Here is a 12,236-nt window from a genome sequence, read left to right as displayed (position 1 = left end):
GCCCTACAAGACACTATAATTAATGCCACTATACAAAATCCAGGAGTCATAGCAGCTCTACCCAATATATAGAAACAAACACAGAGGGAAGCAGCCAAAATGGGGAGACAAAGGAGCATATCACAAATGAAAGAACAGGAGAAATCTCCAGAAAAATAACTAAATTCAAAGAAGCAAACAAACTAAAAGATACAGAGTTCAAAACAATGGTTATAAGAATGCTCAAGGACCTTAAAGAGAGTTTCAATGGACTTAGTGAGAATTTCAAGGAAATTAATGAGAACATCAAATACATGAAAAAGGACAGTCAGAAATGAAGGATACACTAACTGAAATGAAGAATAATTTAAAAGGAATCAACAGTAGAGTAGAGGATGCCAAGAATCAAATCAGCAATTTGGAATATGAGAAAACAAAAAACACCCAATCAGAACAGCAAAAAGAATCCAAAAATATGAAGATAGTGTAAGGAGCCTCTGGGACAACTTCAAGCAAACCAATATCTGCATTATGGGGGGGGGGGGGCAGAAAGAGAAGAGAGAGAGCAAGATATTAAAAACCTATTTGAAGAAATAATGACAGAAAACCTCCCCTACCTGGTGAAAGAAATAGACTTACAAGTCCAAGAAGCACAGAAAGTCCCAAACAAGATGAACTCAAAGAGGCCCACACCAAGACACATCATAATTAAAATGCCAAGGGTTAAAAACAGAGAATCTTAAAAGCAGCAAGAGAAAAGCAGTTAGTTACCTACAAGGGAGCGCCCATACCACTGTCAGCTGATTTCTCAACAGGAACTTTGCAGGCCAGAAGGGAGTGGCAAGAAATATTCAAAGTGATGAATAGCAATGACTTACAACCAAGATTACCATACCCAGCAAACTGTCATTTAGAATTGAAGGTCAGATAAAGAGCTAAAGAAGTTCATTACTACCAAACCAGTATTACATGAAATGTTAAGGGTAATCTTGAAGAAGAAAAAGGAGGAGGAGGAGGAGGAGGAGGAGGAGGAGGAGGAAGAGGAGGAGGAGAAATCAAAATATGAATAATAAAATGGCAATACATATCTATCAACAATTGAATCTAAAAATCAAAATAAATGAACAAGGAATCTGATGAACAAAATAAACTGATGAATAAAATAGAACCAGAGGCATGGAAACCTGGAACAGACTGATGAATCTCAGAGGGGAAGGGCGGGGAGGGGGTTGGGAAGAGACTAACCAAAGAATTTATATTCATTGCCTATGGTCACCAACAATAGGGTGGTGAAGGCCTGGGGCGGGGTGGGAACAGGCAGGGAGGAGGGCAATGGAGGAATAAAAGGGGGACATCTGTAATACTCGCAACAATAAAGATTTATTTTAAAAGACTATTTCTGGGAGAAGCTGAAACTTCAATTAAATCAGATATTAAATCTAGGGCTTTAGCACAGGCAACACCATTCTGGCCTATGTTTTTTCCTTTCACAATAGTTTAGAATCATATGTCACATTCAACCCCTGAAGTCATTAAAAGTGACTGAAGGGAAACATTAGAGCAATCATCTACTATTTCCCAGGAATGAGTAGTTTCGTCCACTGTTATGATGAATAAGTTCAGACAGCTATTTTGTGCTTTCATTGTTGGTGTAGTTGGTTTGTGTGCCACGAGGAGGGAAAGAGGAGCAGGTGAAAGAGCGCGGCCAGCCTGGAAACCTGAGGTCCATCCTTCCCGGGGAGCCTCCTTTGAGAAGGCTGCTCCCTCCAGTGTGGGCAGGAGAGAACCAGAAGACCAGAGGCAAGACGAGTCTGGCCCTAGCCAGTTTGGCTCAGTGGATAGAGCATTGGCCTGCAGACCAAAGGGTCCCAGGTTCGATTTTGGTCAAGGGCACTTAAAAAAAAAAAAGAAGAAGAAGAAAAGATGAGTCTGACTCAAGCAGGCTGAGTAGATAAGAGATGATCACATGCAGGAGGAAGTTTAAAAAAAAACAAACACATCTTTTTTTTTTTTTTTTTAAAGTAGTAGTCAGGGTTCTAAGGTTTGGTTCTGGCTGCCCTTCCCCTGAATCATCTTTCCAATTCCCGCTTCACTCACAGTCCCTCTTCGCGCCCGTGGCTCAGGACAGGCCAGGGAGTGAGCCTCTCTTGCAATAGTCCCGGCCACCAACCAGAGCAGAGCCATGGACCTCTTTCCCATGAGGAGTCCTCCTTCTTACAAAGTCCCGATCCAAAGCAGAAATGGACAGAGACCCCGATTCCAGCTCTAGAACCAGCTGCCTCTGAGCCATCTCTGCTTCCGGCCAGGTCAGGCTGCTTGGGCAGGAGGAGGGAAGTGGGGCAGGGCAGTGAGGACCTGGAGTGGCAGAGCTCCGGGAGAGCCACGGTGGGGGCGGGGGGGGGGGAGGCCTCGGAGAGCTTGGCCAGGGCAGGGGCTGACAGCTCAGGAAGGGGTGGGAGAGAGACATGGTGACCAGGCGCTGCTGCCTTCCCTGCTATTTATCTGAATCGCTTTCCTGGTGGAGAGTGAGGTCAGAGGCCCTCCCTCACACCTTCATAAAAGCCTTAGGGACCCCTTGTCTTCAGACTCTCCCAAGATGCACAGAAGGTTTTAGGAGATTGGTCAGAGGAAGAGGGTAAGAGAGTGAGAAACAAATGTGGAGCAATCCTCAAAGCTGGGACACTTTAGGCAGACACCGGGGCTAAACTATTTGACTTCTGAGACAGGTGTGGGAAGGACTGGATCCATCCTCCGGGGAGCCCTGTGCGCGAGACAGCCAGCAGTGGGGGCCCTGAGGGCGGACCGAGTGGACTCCGGGGGCCCCGCGAACCCAGCATAAGCCCCATGCTGGTAACACCCGGAACAAAGGTTCTCAAAACATTGAAACACAGATCAGCTCCATCAAAATCATCTGGTAGCGTTCATGACGCCAACCTTTCCACCCGCCGCCCACGACTCAGCAGCAGGTGCCAGAGATCCGCATTTGGGCCTAAAAAGCACCCTGCCGTCCTCCTAGACCTGCAAACACCGCTGTGAGCCTGGGGCCTGGTGAAACACGAACGGCCTCAGAAACCCAGGGTGAGCGATCACCAGCCTGCCGCCTGGCCCCTCTGTAATCCCTCTCCCCAGACCACCGAGCGCCTGCCAGCCCGGGAGCAGCAGTGCGGCGTGTTTTCTGCCGTCGGGCTGAGAGCTGAGCGCCTTTCCGGTGCCCCATGCCCCGTGCGCACGTTGGTGGTGTCGCTTCCTGCCTCTGACTCTCTGTTTCCATTCCGGCCAAGCGTTTGCTCTCTCCGCTCTGCTCTGGGGGTTGGGGAAGATGCGCCTCTCGCAGAGCCTCTCTGGGCCTCCTGGCAGCTTCCCCCTCGGTGCCCCTCGCACTCCCACCAGCGGGCAGAGACTGTGCTTCCGCCTGCGCTGCCCCTCGGGGAGCCCCACGCCCAGATGAGCTCTGCCCTCCTGCAGTGGGCAAGGTAGGCGCATGCAGGTAGAACCGAACCTGTCGCTTTTGTGTTTGGGGTCAACTCAGCCTGACATTTTAGGCGTAGACACAAGGTAAGGAGTTGGGGTGGGTGGGAGGGGGTGGTGTTTGAAAGATTGGAACTTTAAAAACCAAATGACTTTCCTTCCCCCCACCCCCCACCCCCACAGACACAGGATTACATGTAAAATACAAACTAATTTTGCCTTTTCTCGTGGGAGTCAGCTACTCAGGAAAAGTGGCACGTATGCCGGCAGCTGATTCTGATTGAGAGGAGGCTTAGGAGGAGAGGCCGAAGCCAGAGGCTCCTGTGGACCATGGATGTCATCACCCTGGCCCCTTCAGAACTCGGAGGGGGGACTCCGGAGCCCAGCACTCTGCAGGTAACGCTCAGCAGGCTGGACAGGTGAGTGGCTCAGGGCGGTGAGCTCCCCCCTTCCCCGAAGTCCCGAGGGCCCTGGTCTTCCCTGGGGGCTTCCACCCCGGCAGCTGCCTCCCCTTCCAACCAGGCTCAGGCCCACTGAGACCACCCAACGCGAGGCTCAGAGAAGCTCGCTCTGGGAGGAAAGGGGTGGGTGTTGAGAAAAAGGACTCGGGGGAAGAGGAAAATCTGTGATCACGCAGGGTTGTCTTAGCGCGAGCGGCCTGGCCTGGTTGAGTTTCCCACCTCTCAGGGGCTCTGACCGCTGTCCTCAGTCTTTCCTACCTCCAGTCCCACCAGCAGCTCCTCAAACAAGCACTAGGTCCCACCATGAAATAAACAAAAGGCTCCCTTTTCCCAAAGATGTGTTTTTAGATCCTAAAAACTTGCCTTCCAAACTTGCCATGAATGAAAAATGTAATCGCAGGTATGATAAACATATGCTAGGACATAAAGTCTCACTGAACTAATGGCAGATATCAATTGAATGCTTACTCGTTACTTTCCATGTCTTCCTAACAAAAACAAAAGTCCGTCAGCAGTTGGAACTTTAGCAGCACTGGTAGGTATACATTTCAGTGCTGTGATAATAGTACAACTCAACGATAATGAATTTTAAATCTCTGTAGTTTGGGGGGAAATAAAAGTTTTTACCATGACAAACACATGTCACTTGCAGATGGAGAGGGGCATTGATGGGGAATGAATTCATAACATCAGAACCCTGGACTCCCCACCCCACCCCATTCCCGAAGAAAACGATTTCTGTATTCATTCATTTGTTTATTAATTCGCTCGTTCCTTCATTTAACAAATATTTCTCAGGCCCTTACTGTTCCAGGAACCAGGTGAACACGATAGACAAGTCCATGACCTCCTGGAGCTTATAGTCAAGTGGGAGAGTCAAATATTAAAAAAAAAAATCACAGATAAACAAATAAGCATATAATAATGTCAGTCATAAACCCTATGAAGAAAACCAGAGCAGAGTAAGGGGACTGCGGATGATACGGTGTGGCCAGGGAAGACCTGTTTGAGGAGGTGACATCTCAGAAAAGACCTGAATTAAATGAGGGGCTGAGCCAGGCGGGCAGGTGGGAGAGAGAGCAGAGGTCTGAGACAGGACCGTGCTTTGCATGGGCAAGGAACAGAAGGAGTCCTGGCCGTCAAAGTCAGAGGGGAAGTGGTAGGAAATGAGGCCAGGAGGTAGGAAGAGGCCAGAACATGAGTGCCATGAAGTCCCCCCGGGGGTGGGACTGTGGATGTTATCCCAGGTGTGATGGGAAGTCATGGAGGGTTGCAAGCAGAAGAGGGCGCAATCTGATTTACTGTTTAGGGGATCACGCTGGCTCGTGTGTAAAGATGGTATGTTGGGGCTAAGAGTGAAAGCGAGAAACCCATTAGGAAGGTTATTGCAAAGGTCCGTGTGGAGCACACCGTGGCCTAGGCGGGTTGGAGGCAGAGGAGGAGTGAGAGGTAACTGCATTTGGGATTGATGCCCAGGGTTGAGTAACAGAATCTGCTGTTGACTAGGAGTAGGACATGAAAGAAAGAGAGCAGCCAAGGATGATTTCGATGGAGCCACTAGGTGATGGGAAATACCAGAGGAGGAGCAGGCGTATGGGGGAGAACGGGAGTTCTGATTTGGTTTGAGATATGTTAGGCAGCCGAGTGGAAATGACCAGTATAAAGTTGGATAAACCAGACTAGAACCCAAGAAGACAAAAGCCTCCTCTGACAGATGACCTGGTTTCTAGTAGTTAGTTAGGTCAGCTAGTGATTCCTTCTGTAGCCTCAACTGGCCGCTTGCTGTTACAACAGGCAATGAAGAGCAGCAGCTCCACCCCATCCCTGCAGGGAAATTGCAACTGGCCTTTGTGTTGGTTAAATTCCACAGAACAGAGTGTTGCTTGGAGACCAGCTCCACACGTTGGTGCTGTGAAGGTTATTCAAGTGCACACAGGCTGGACCCTGTCACTGAGCCGCTCCCTGTCAATTGGGTAATCCTTTGCTCCTGGAAAGACAGAAAGCCCAGGAGTGGCAACCAGGGGAAGCAAGGACAGAGGAACTTGCCTTTGCAAGTTTGGAGGCCAATGTGATGCAGTGCAAAGAGTGTGATCTTGGGGCCCAAACAGACCTTGACTCACATTCCATCTTTGATCCTTCCTATCTGTGTGATCTTTGACATGTTATTTACCTTTCTGAACCTCTATCTCTCTCTCTCTTCCTTCCTCTCTAAAATCAATAAAATATATATATTTTTAAAAAATTAAGGAAGAAATATCACTGATGCCGAAACCGGTTTGGCTCAGTGGATAGAGCATCGGCCTGTGGACTGAAGGGTCCCGGGTTCGATTCCGGTCAAGGGCATGTACCTTGGTTGCGGGCACATCCCCAGTAGGGGGTGTGCAAGAGGCAGCTGATCGATGTTTCTCTCTCATCGATGTTTCTAACTCTCGATCCCTCTCTCTTCCTCTCTGTAAAAAATCAATAAAATATATATTTTTAAAAAAAAGAAATATCACTGATGAGAGAGAATCGTTGATCAACTGCCTCCTGCACTCCTCACACTGGGGATCGCGCCCGCAACCTGGGCATGTGCCCTGACCAGGAATCAAACTGTGACTTCCTGGTTCATAGGTCAACACTCAACCACTGCGCCACATCAGCCAGGCTAAACCTCAGGTTTCTTAGTCACAAAGAGAGGTAGGGTTGATGTAAAGATGAAATAAGTTTCACATGCAAACCCCTGGCATCCAATGAGCATTCACATGGGACAGTTCTTCTGTGTTCACAAAGAGATGACCCTCTCCCACCACACAGCCCACCCCAACTCGGCCTTCCTTCGCCCGGCTCCCCTTCCGAGTCCTTGGGCTCTAACTCCTGAGGGAAGCATCTTCTCCAGCCTCCCCGCCCGGCTGGGGCATGGCACTCCGTTTCCTTGCAGAGAGAAGGACCAGAGCAGCAGCATCTTTGCTGGGGTGGCCGGACTCCTTGCCATCCTCCTGGTCATCGCGGTTCTCTGCGTCCTGTGGAACTGGACCACACGGAAGAAGCGTGAGTCCCCTGCTTGTCCAAAGTTGAGACACACGAGGGCCAATCATGAAGCCCGGTTTATTCTCCGGGGGTAAACTCTTTCCGCAAGGAGTCCTTATGGGACACGCCGGTCCTTGCCTCCCTTAGGGTCCTAGGCTGTGGGTCCAAAAGGCTTAGTGCCGATTGGAGAGATTGGAAATCCGTCTTGAAAGTCACTGCTCTCCTACCCCTGGGCCCTGTTTTCACTCCCTGCTCTGTCAACCGAGTCCCCCGTCCTTGTAGCTCAAATGGCATTTGTCAAGTTGGGACGGGTATTTTTTATGGTGCAGGGGGAGGGTGGGCCATCTCATCCCCAGGGTCCCCCTTCTGTGTCGTTGCCCTGCAGGGCGAGTTCCTTACCTGCGAGTTACCACGGTGCCCTTGCTGACTCTGCCTCCGTCCAGACAACGAGCCAAAAATATTTATGACCTCGTGCCCCGGAGGCAAGGAGTGCTAGGTAAGTGTTTCCTTCTAATCCATGGAGTCCAGACCTACAGAACTTCTGTCCCCAGAATGCACCTCTCACCACCCAGAAGCAACTTTCTCTAAGCTTCCAGCAGTGGGAAGAGTAGGATCTTTGGGCCTAAACAGACCTTGACTCACATGCTAGGTTTGGGGTTTGAGTTCTTCCTGATGTAAAGGCAGCAGAGGATAGATGGGTGTGTCTAGGGATGGGGAAGACCTTCTGAAAAACAAAGACCGCGGCTGCCAGCATTCCAGGCAGGGAGGGGTCACACCAGACACTTCCTTCCCGGCCTCCCACCCCTGGGCTGGTGTTCTCTGGTGCCCCCAACACTGAGGAGGGCCTCAGGCCTCAGGGCGCATCATCCTTACAGCTCTGACCCTCTCGCCACAGAACACCAGCCCCCACATACCAGGCCCCACACAGACCCGCTTCGCCCACGATGCGGGAAGTGTGCAGGCTGAAGCCAGGACTGGCTACGCCATCAGGCTTTGTCCTCTGTCCTTCCAGGGAGACATCAGTCAAGGAGTTTCCGTGTATTCAGTATCGAGAGCCTCCTCTCCAGAAACTCTGACAGCCCTCCCTCCGCACACGTGGTAAGTCAGGTGGGACGACCCAGCCCTTGGGAGAAATTGCCTGTCTCTGGCACAAGGACGGAGGAGAAAGGACTCTAGGTCCCAGGTGTTGTGCCCCTGCATACGAACCCTGGCAGCCCTATTAGTAGATCAGGAAGACTAGCCTCAGGACCTCCTGCTGCCCAAGGAGAAAAATTCAGAAAGGTGAGCAAGTGCTTGGGATTTTCAGGGCACGAGTCCTCCAGGGCCTAATGTTAGAACTGCAATGGGTTGTTTGAACAAAGACATGATAGCATGCTTATTCAAATGAGTGTGGTCCTCTTCAAAGCAATTGCTGTTGGTGCTGAAAGCACACTTAAAACCCCTGCTTTGGGGATTACTTCTGGAGCTCCTGTCAAATTATTTCAATGATCCCCACCAGCAGAAACAGTCATAAATCATTGAGAACTATAGCTAGTTTCAAAAGTGTTTGACCAAATGGGAGCTAGCCTTTGAGGTTGCAAGGAGTGTATTACAATCAGTAACAGTAACCCCGTGTGGCTTACGCTGTGGCTGAGGGGAGCTCCCACGGCGAGGAGTCCCGCACGGTGTGGGGCAGAGGCAGGGACAGTGGAGGGACTGCTTCAGAGATCAGGATGCTAATTCCCAGAGAGAAGTTCTGTTTGCTTGTTGAAGAGTCCGTCTCGTTGGTTTTATGGTCATCTCGGGTAAATGCAGTCTTGCCGCTGATGGTGTTTCTGTCGGTACCCAGCCTCTCTTTACCCTGCGGCTGCCTCCATGTCACCGCCTGTGCTTCCTCCTCCTCCTGCAAGGCCCATGCTGGACTCCCCTGACAGGGCAGAGAGGAGAAAACCCCATTGCCAAAGCTAGTTCCAGGGCGTGGGTGGGTCCTGGGGGGATTCTGCACCCAGAGCTTAGACCCCAAAATGACTTCAGCCCACAAATATGGTTAGCTTGGGCTCTGTAGTGTTTGAAGAACATTTAAGCCAGTTGCCAACATTTAAAAATCTAAAAGATCTCACATGCAAGTCCAGATGTCCAGCTTTTCTCAAAAACTCGGAAGTTCTGGAAACATCAGACCAGCATCCCTAAATGGCCGTAATCAGCTGAGTCTGTGCCAGTTGCCCCTTCAACCCCTTTGGTAATAATGGCAAGCATTCTAGTGTCTTCTGTGGGCCAGGAGCAATTCTACTCAACACTTCACCTGTAGCAACCCATGGACTCCTCACAGAAACCTTCTAATATACTCTGAGTGGCCAGATTATTATGATCTCTGAACGCATAATAATCTGGCCACTCGCGACCCACAGGTTGAGAACCGCTAGCAGGGTCGCCTAAGACCATCGGAAAACACAGATATTTACATTACGATTCATAACAGTAGCAACATTACAGTTATGAAGTAGCAACGAAAATAATTTTATGGTTGGGGGTCACCACAACATGAGGAACTGTATTAAAGGGTCGCGGCATTAGAAAGGTTGAGAACCACTGCACTAGGCTATACTGCCCCTCAACGTGCTCTGAGCTGGCAGGCTCTGTCCCCTCCACTCCCCATTGAACCCCCACATTGTGGCCAAAGTTCAGTTACCGTTTATCGTCACATTACATTGTTGCTTTCCCTAAACTCAGCCCATTTTGCTCAGACCTACCTGGCACCCAACGTCTCTGTATTTGATTCAGAACTGTTCTCCGAGGTGGAGAACTGGGTGGAGGAACGGTCTGGTAAGAGTGCTGGGTGGGGAAGAGGAAAGGCTTCGTCCCTGTCTCTGCTTCGGTCCTGTCACTGGCTTTCTCTTCTTGCTCGCAGACCTCCCGAGCCAGCCATGCCCTCCAGGTGCACAGAGCCCAGGCTCACTCCGTGGGCATCTATGACAACGCCCTGATGTATGAGAACCTCACTCCCTCAGCGCACTCCGTCAACGTCAGAGCAGCTGGAGACAGCCCGAGCGTTTCTTCAGAGGACTCCAGAGACTATGTCAATGTCTCCACAGCAGCAGAGATTGATGAGATGCTGGCTTCTACCAACCACCCCCCTGGGAACCTCTTTGTCCTCCCAAGTGCTCGGGAGCTGGGATTTACTGAGGAAAGAGACAAGGGCTGTGGCCATGCCAGTGACTGCGCCCGATTTTTGCCTCCAGGAACTGAGAGCAATGATCCACTCAGCGATGAGGAAGGTTCTTCTCAGACCTCAAATGACTACGTCAACACGGCAGAGTTGGACCTGGGGGCCACCCAGGGGAAGCAGCCCTGGATGTCCTTTCAGTGCTGCCGAGATTATGAAAATGTCCCACCAGCAGATCCCAATGGAAGCCAGCAGCTGGCGGGAGAAGTGACATCCTCACCCACAAACCATGTGGAGGGCAGGGCAGGGGGTATAGAGACTCATGTCCACCTTGTCATGCAATCAGGGAGGTTCCTGGTTTCAGGGGATTATGTGACCTATCAGCCATCTGCACAGAGTGAGAGCAGTCAGATGAAACGTGGAGGAGAGATGTCAAATGAGGGCTCCGATGATGATGACATTGTGCTGGCTGCCACATTAGGAGGCAGCGATGCTGAGCAGGAACAAGACACATGGCTCTTCCTGAGGAATTAAGGCCTTCCCACCCAGCTGGAAAGCCACATGTACTTGTCTCTCCTGCCAAATGCAAGTGAAGACCCTTGACCATCCTGTATTTCAGTGGATTTATTTGGTTAGACCAGTGGTCGGCAAACTCATTAGTCAACAGAGCCAAATATCAACAGTACAACGATTGAAATTTCTTTTGAGAGCCAAATTTTTTATTTTTTTTAATCTTTTTTTAATTTTTTTAAATTTCTTTATTGATTAAGGTGTCACATATTTGTCCTCATCCCCCCATTCCCATCCCACACCCCTCCCCATGGATGCCCCAACCCCCTGTTGAACTTAACCATTGGTTAGGCTCATATGCATGCACACAAGACCTTTGGTTGATCTCTCCCCCCTCCCCCCACCCTCCCCTATCCTCCCTCTGAGGCCCGATAGTCCGATCGATGCCTCCTTGTTTCTGGTTCTGTTCTTGTTCATCAGTATATGTTGTTCATCATTTCCCCTAGATGAGCGAAATCATGTGTCACTAGAGATATACTTATAATAATTGAATGTGCGACAAGCAATAATAGTTACGCTGACAGGCAAATGAATCAGTCTGTAGTGAGTTTCTTTCTGGACCAACAGTTCTTTTGAGACCCAATATCAATGACCACCAGTTCCTTATGAGTACATGTCGGCACTGACCCCTCAGCTCTGGATGGTGGACAAATGGTGGTAATGCAGGTCCGACTCCCTCTGGTTTGGTCTCGGCCGGACCCAGGGGCCCGGCTTCACCCGGATCCAGGGGCCCACGGCCTCACCCGGACCCGGGACCCGGCCTCACCCGGATCCAGGGACCCACGGCCTCACCCGGACCCGGGACCCGGCCTCACCCGGATCCAGGGGCCCACGGCCTCGCCCAGACCCAGGATTCAGCTTCACCCGGACCCAGGGGCGCATGGCCTCACCCGGACCCAGGGGCGCGTGGCCTCTCCCGGGCCCGGGATCCAGCCTCACCCGGATCCAGGGGCACACGGCCTCGCCCGGACCCGGGATCTAGCTTCCCCCGGACCCAGGGGCACGTGGCCTCACCCGGACCAGGGTCCCGGACCCGGGACCCAGGCTCACCCGGATCCAGGGGCCCACGGCCTCACCCGGACCCGGGGCCAGGCTCACCCGGATCCAGGGGCCCACGGCCTCACCCGGACCTGGGGCCAGGCTCACCCGGGTCCAGGGGCCCACGGCCTCACCCGGACCCGGGACCCAGGCTCACCCGGATCCAGGGGCCCACGGCCTCACCCGGACCCAGAACCCAGCCTCAACCAGATCCAGGGGCACAAGGCCTCGCCCAGACCCAGGATTCAGCTTCACCTGGACCCAGGGGCGCATGGCCTCTCCCGGGCCTGGGACCCAGCCTCACCCGGATCCAGGGGCACACGGCCTCGCCCGGACCCGGGATCTAGCTTCCCCCGGACCCAGAGGCACGTGGCCTCACCCGGACCCAGGGGTGCGTGGCCTTTTCCAGACCCAGGGTCGCGTGGCCTCACCCGGGTCCAGGGACCCACGGCCTCACCCAGACCCGGGACCCAGGCTCACCCGGATCCAGGGGCCCACGGCCTCACCCGGATCCAGGGGCACAAGGCCTCGCCCAGACCCAGGATTCAGCTTCACCTGGACCCAGGGGC

At 51.9% G+C, this 12,236-nt stretch overlaps 1 protein-coding gene across 3 annotated transcripts; it reads left to right on the top strand.

Annotated features, from left to right (window-relative positions):
* The first annotated feature begins 2,012 nt into the window (after window positions 1-2,012).
* On the top strand, window positions 2,013-10,839 carry LAX1 (lymphocyte transmembrane adaptor 1). Of its 3 annotated transcripts, none has more exons than XM_079760582.1 (7): window positions 2,013-2,285; window positions 2,706-3,057; window positions 3,686-3,843; window positions 6,829-6,938; window positions 7,303-7,413; window positions 7,930-8,015; window positions 9,805-10,839. In XM_079760582.1, exons 3-7 carry the CDS (start codon window positions 3,782-3,784, stop codon window positions 10,591-10,593), a joined length of 1,158 nt encoding a protein of 385 aa, XP_079616708.1. In that variant the 5' UTR covers window positions 2,013-2,285; window positions 2,706-3,057; window positions 3,686-3,781; the 3' UTR covers window positions 10,594-10,839. The 3 variants fall into 3 exon arrangements, with proteins under 3 accessions (XP_079616708.1, XP_079616707.1, XP_079616706.1); XM_079760581.1 differs by having other exon boundaries at window positions 3,686-3,866; XM_079760580.1 differs by lacking the exons at window positions 2,013-2,285; window positions 2,706-3,057; window positions 3,686-3,843 and having other exon boundaries at window positions 6,555-6,938.
* The last annotated feature ends 1,397 nt before the right edge of the window (window positions 10,840-12,236 follow it).

The sequence above is a fragment of the Cnephaeus nilssonii genome (assembly GCF_951640355.1).
Source record: "Cnephaeus nilssonii genome assembly, chromosome: 21".
Classification (NCBI taxonomy): Eukaryota; Metazoa; Chordata; class Mammalia; order Chiroptera; family Vespertilionidae; genus Cnephaeus; species Cnephaeus nilssonii.
The sequence above is the reverse complement of the archived record's forward strand: the minus strand, read 5'-3'. Positions and strand labels throughout refer to the sequence as shown.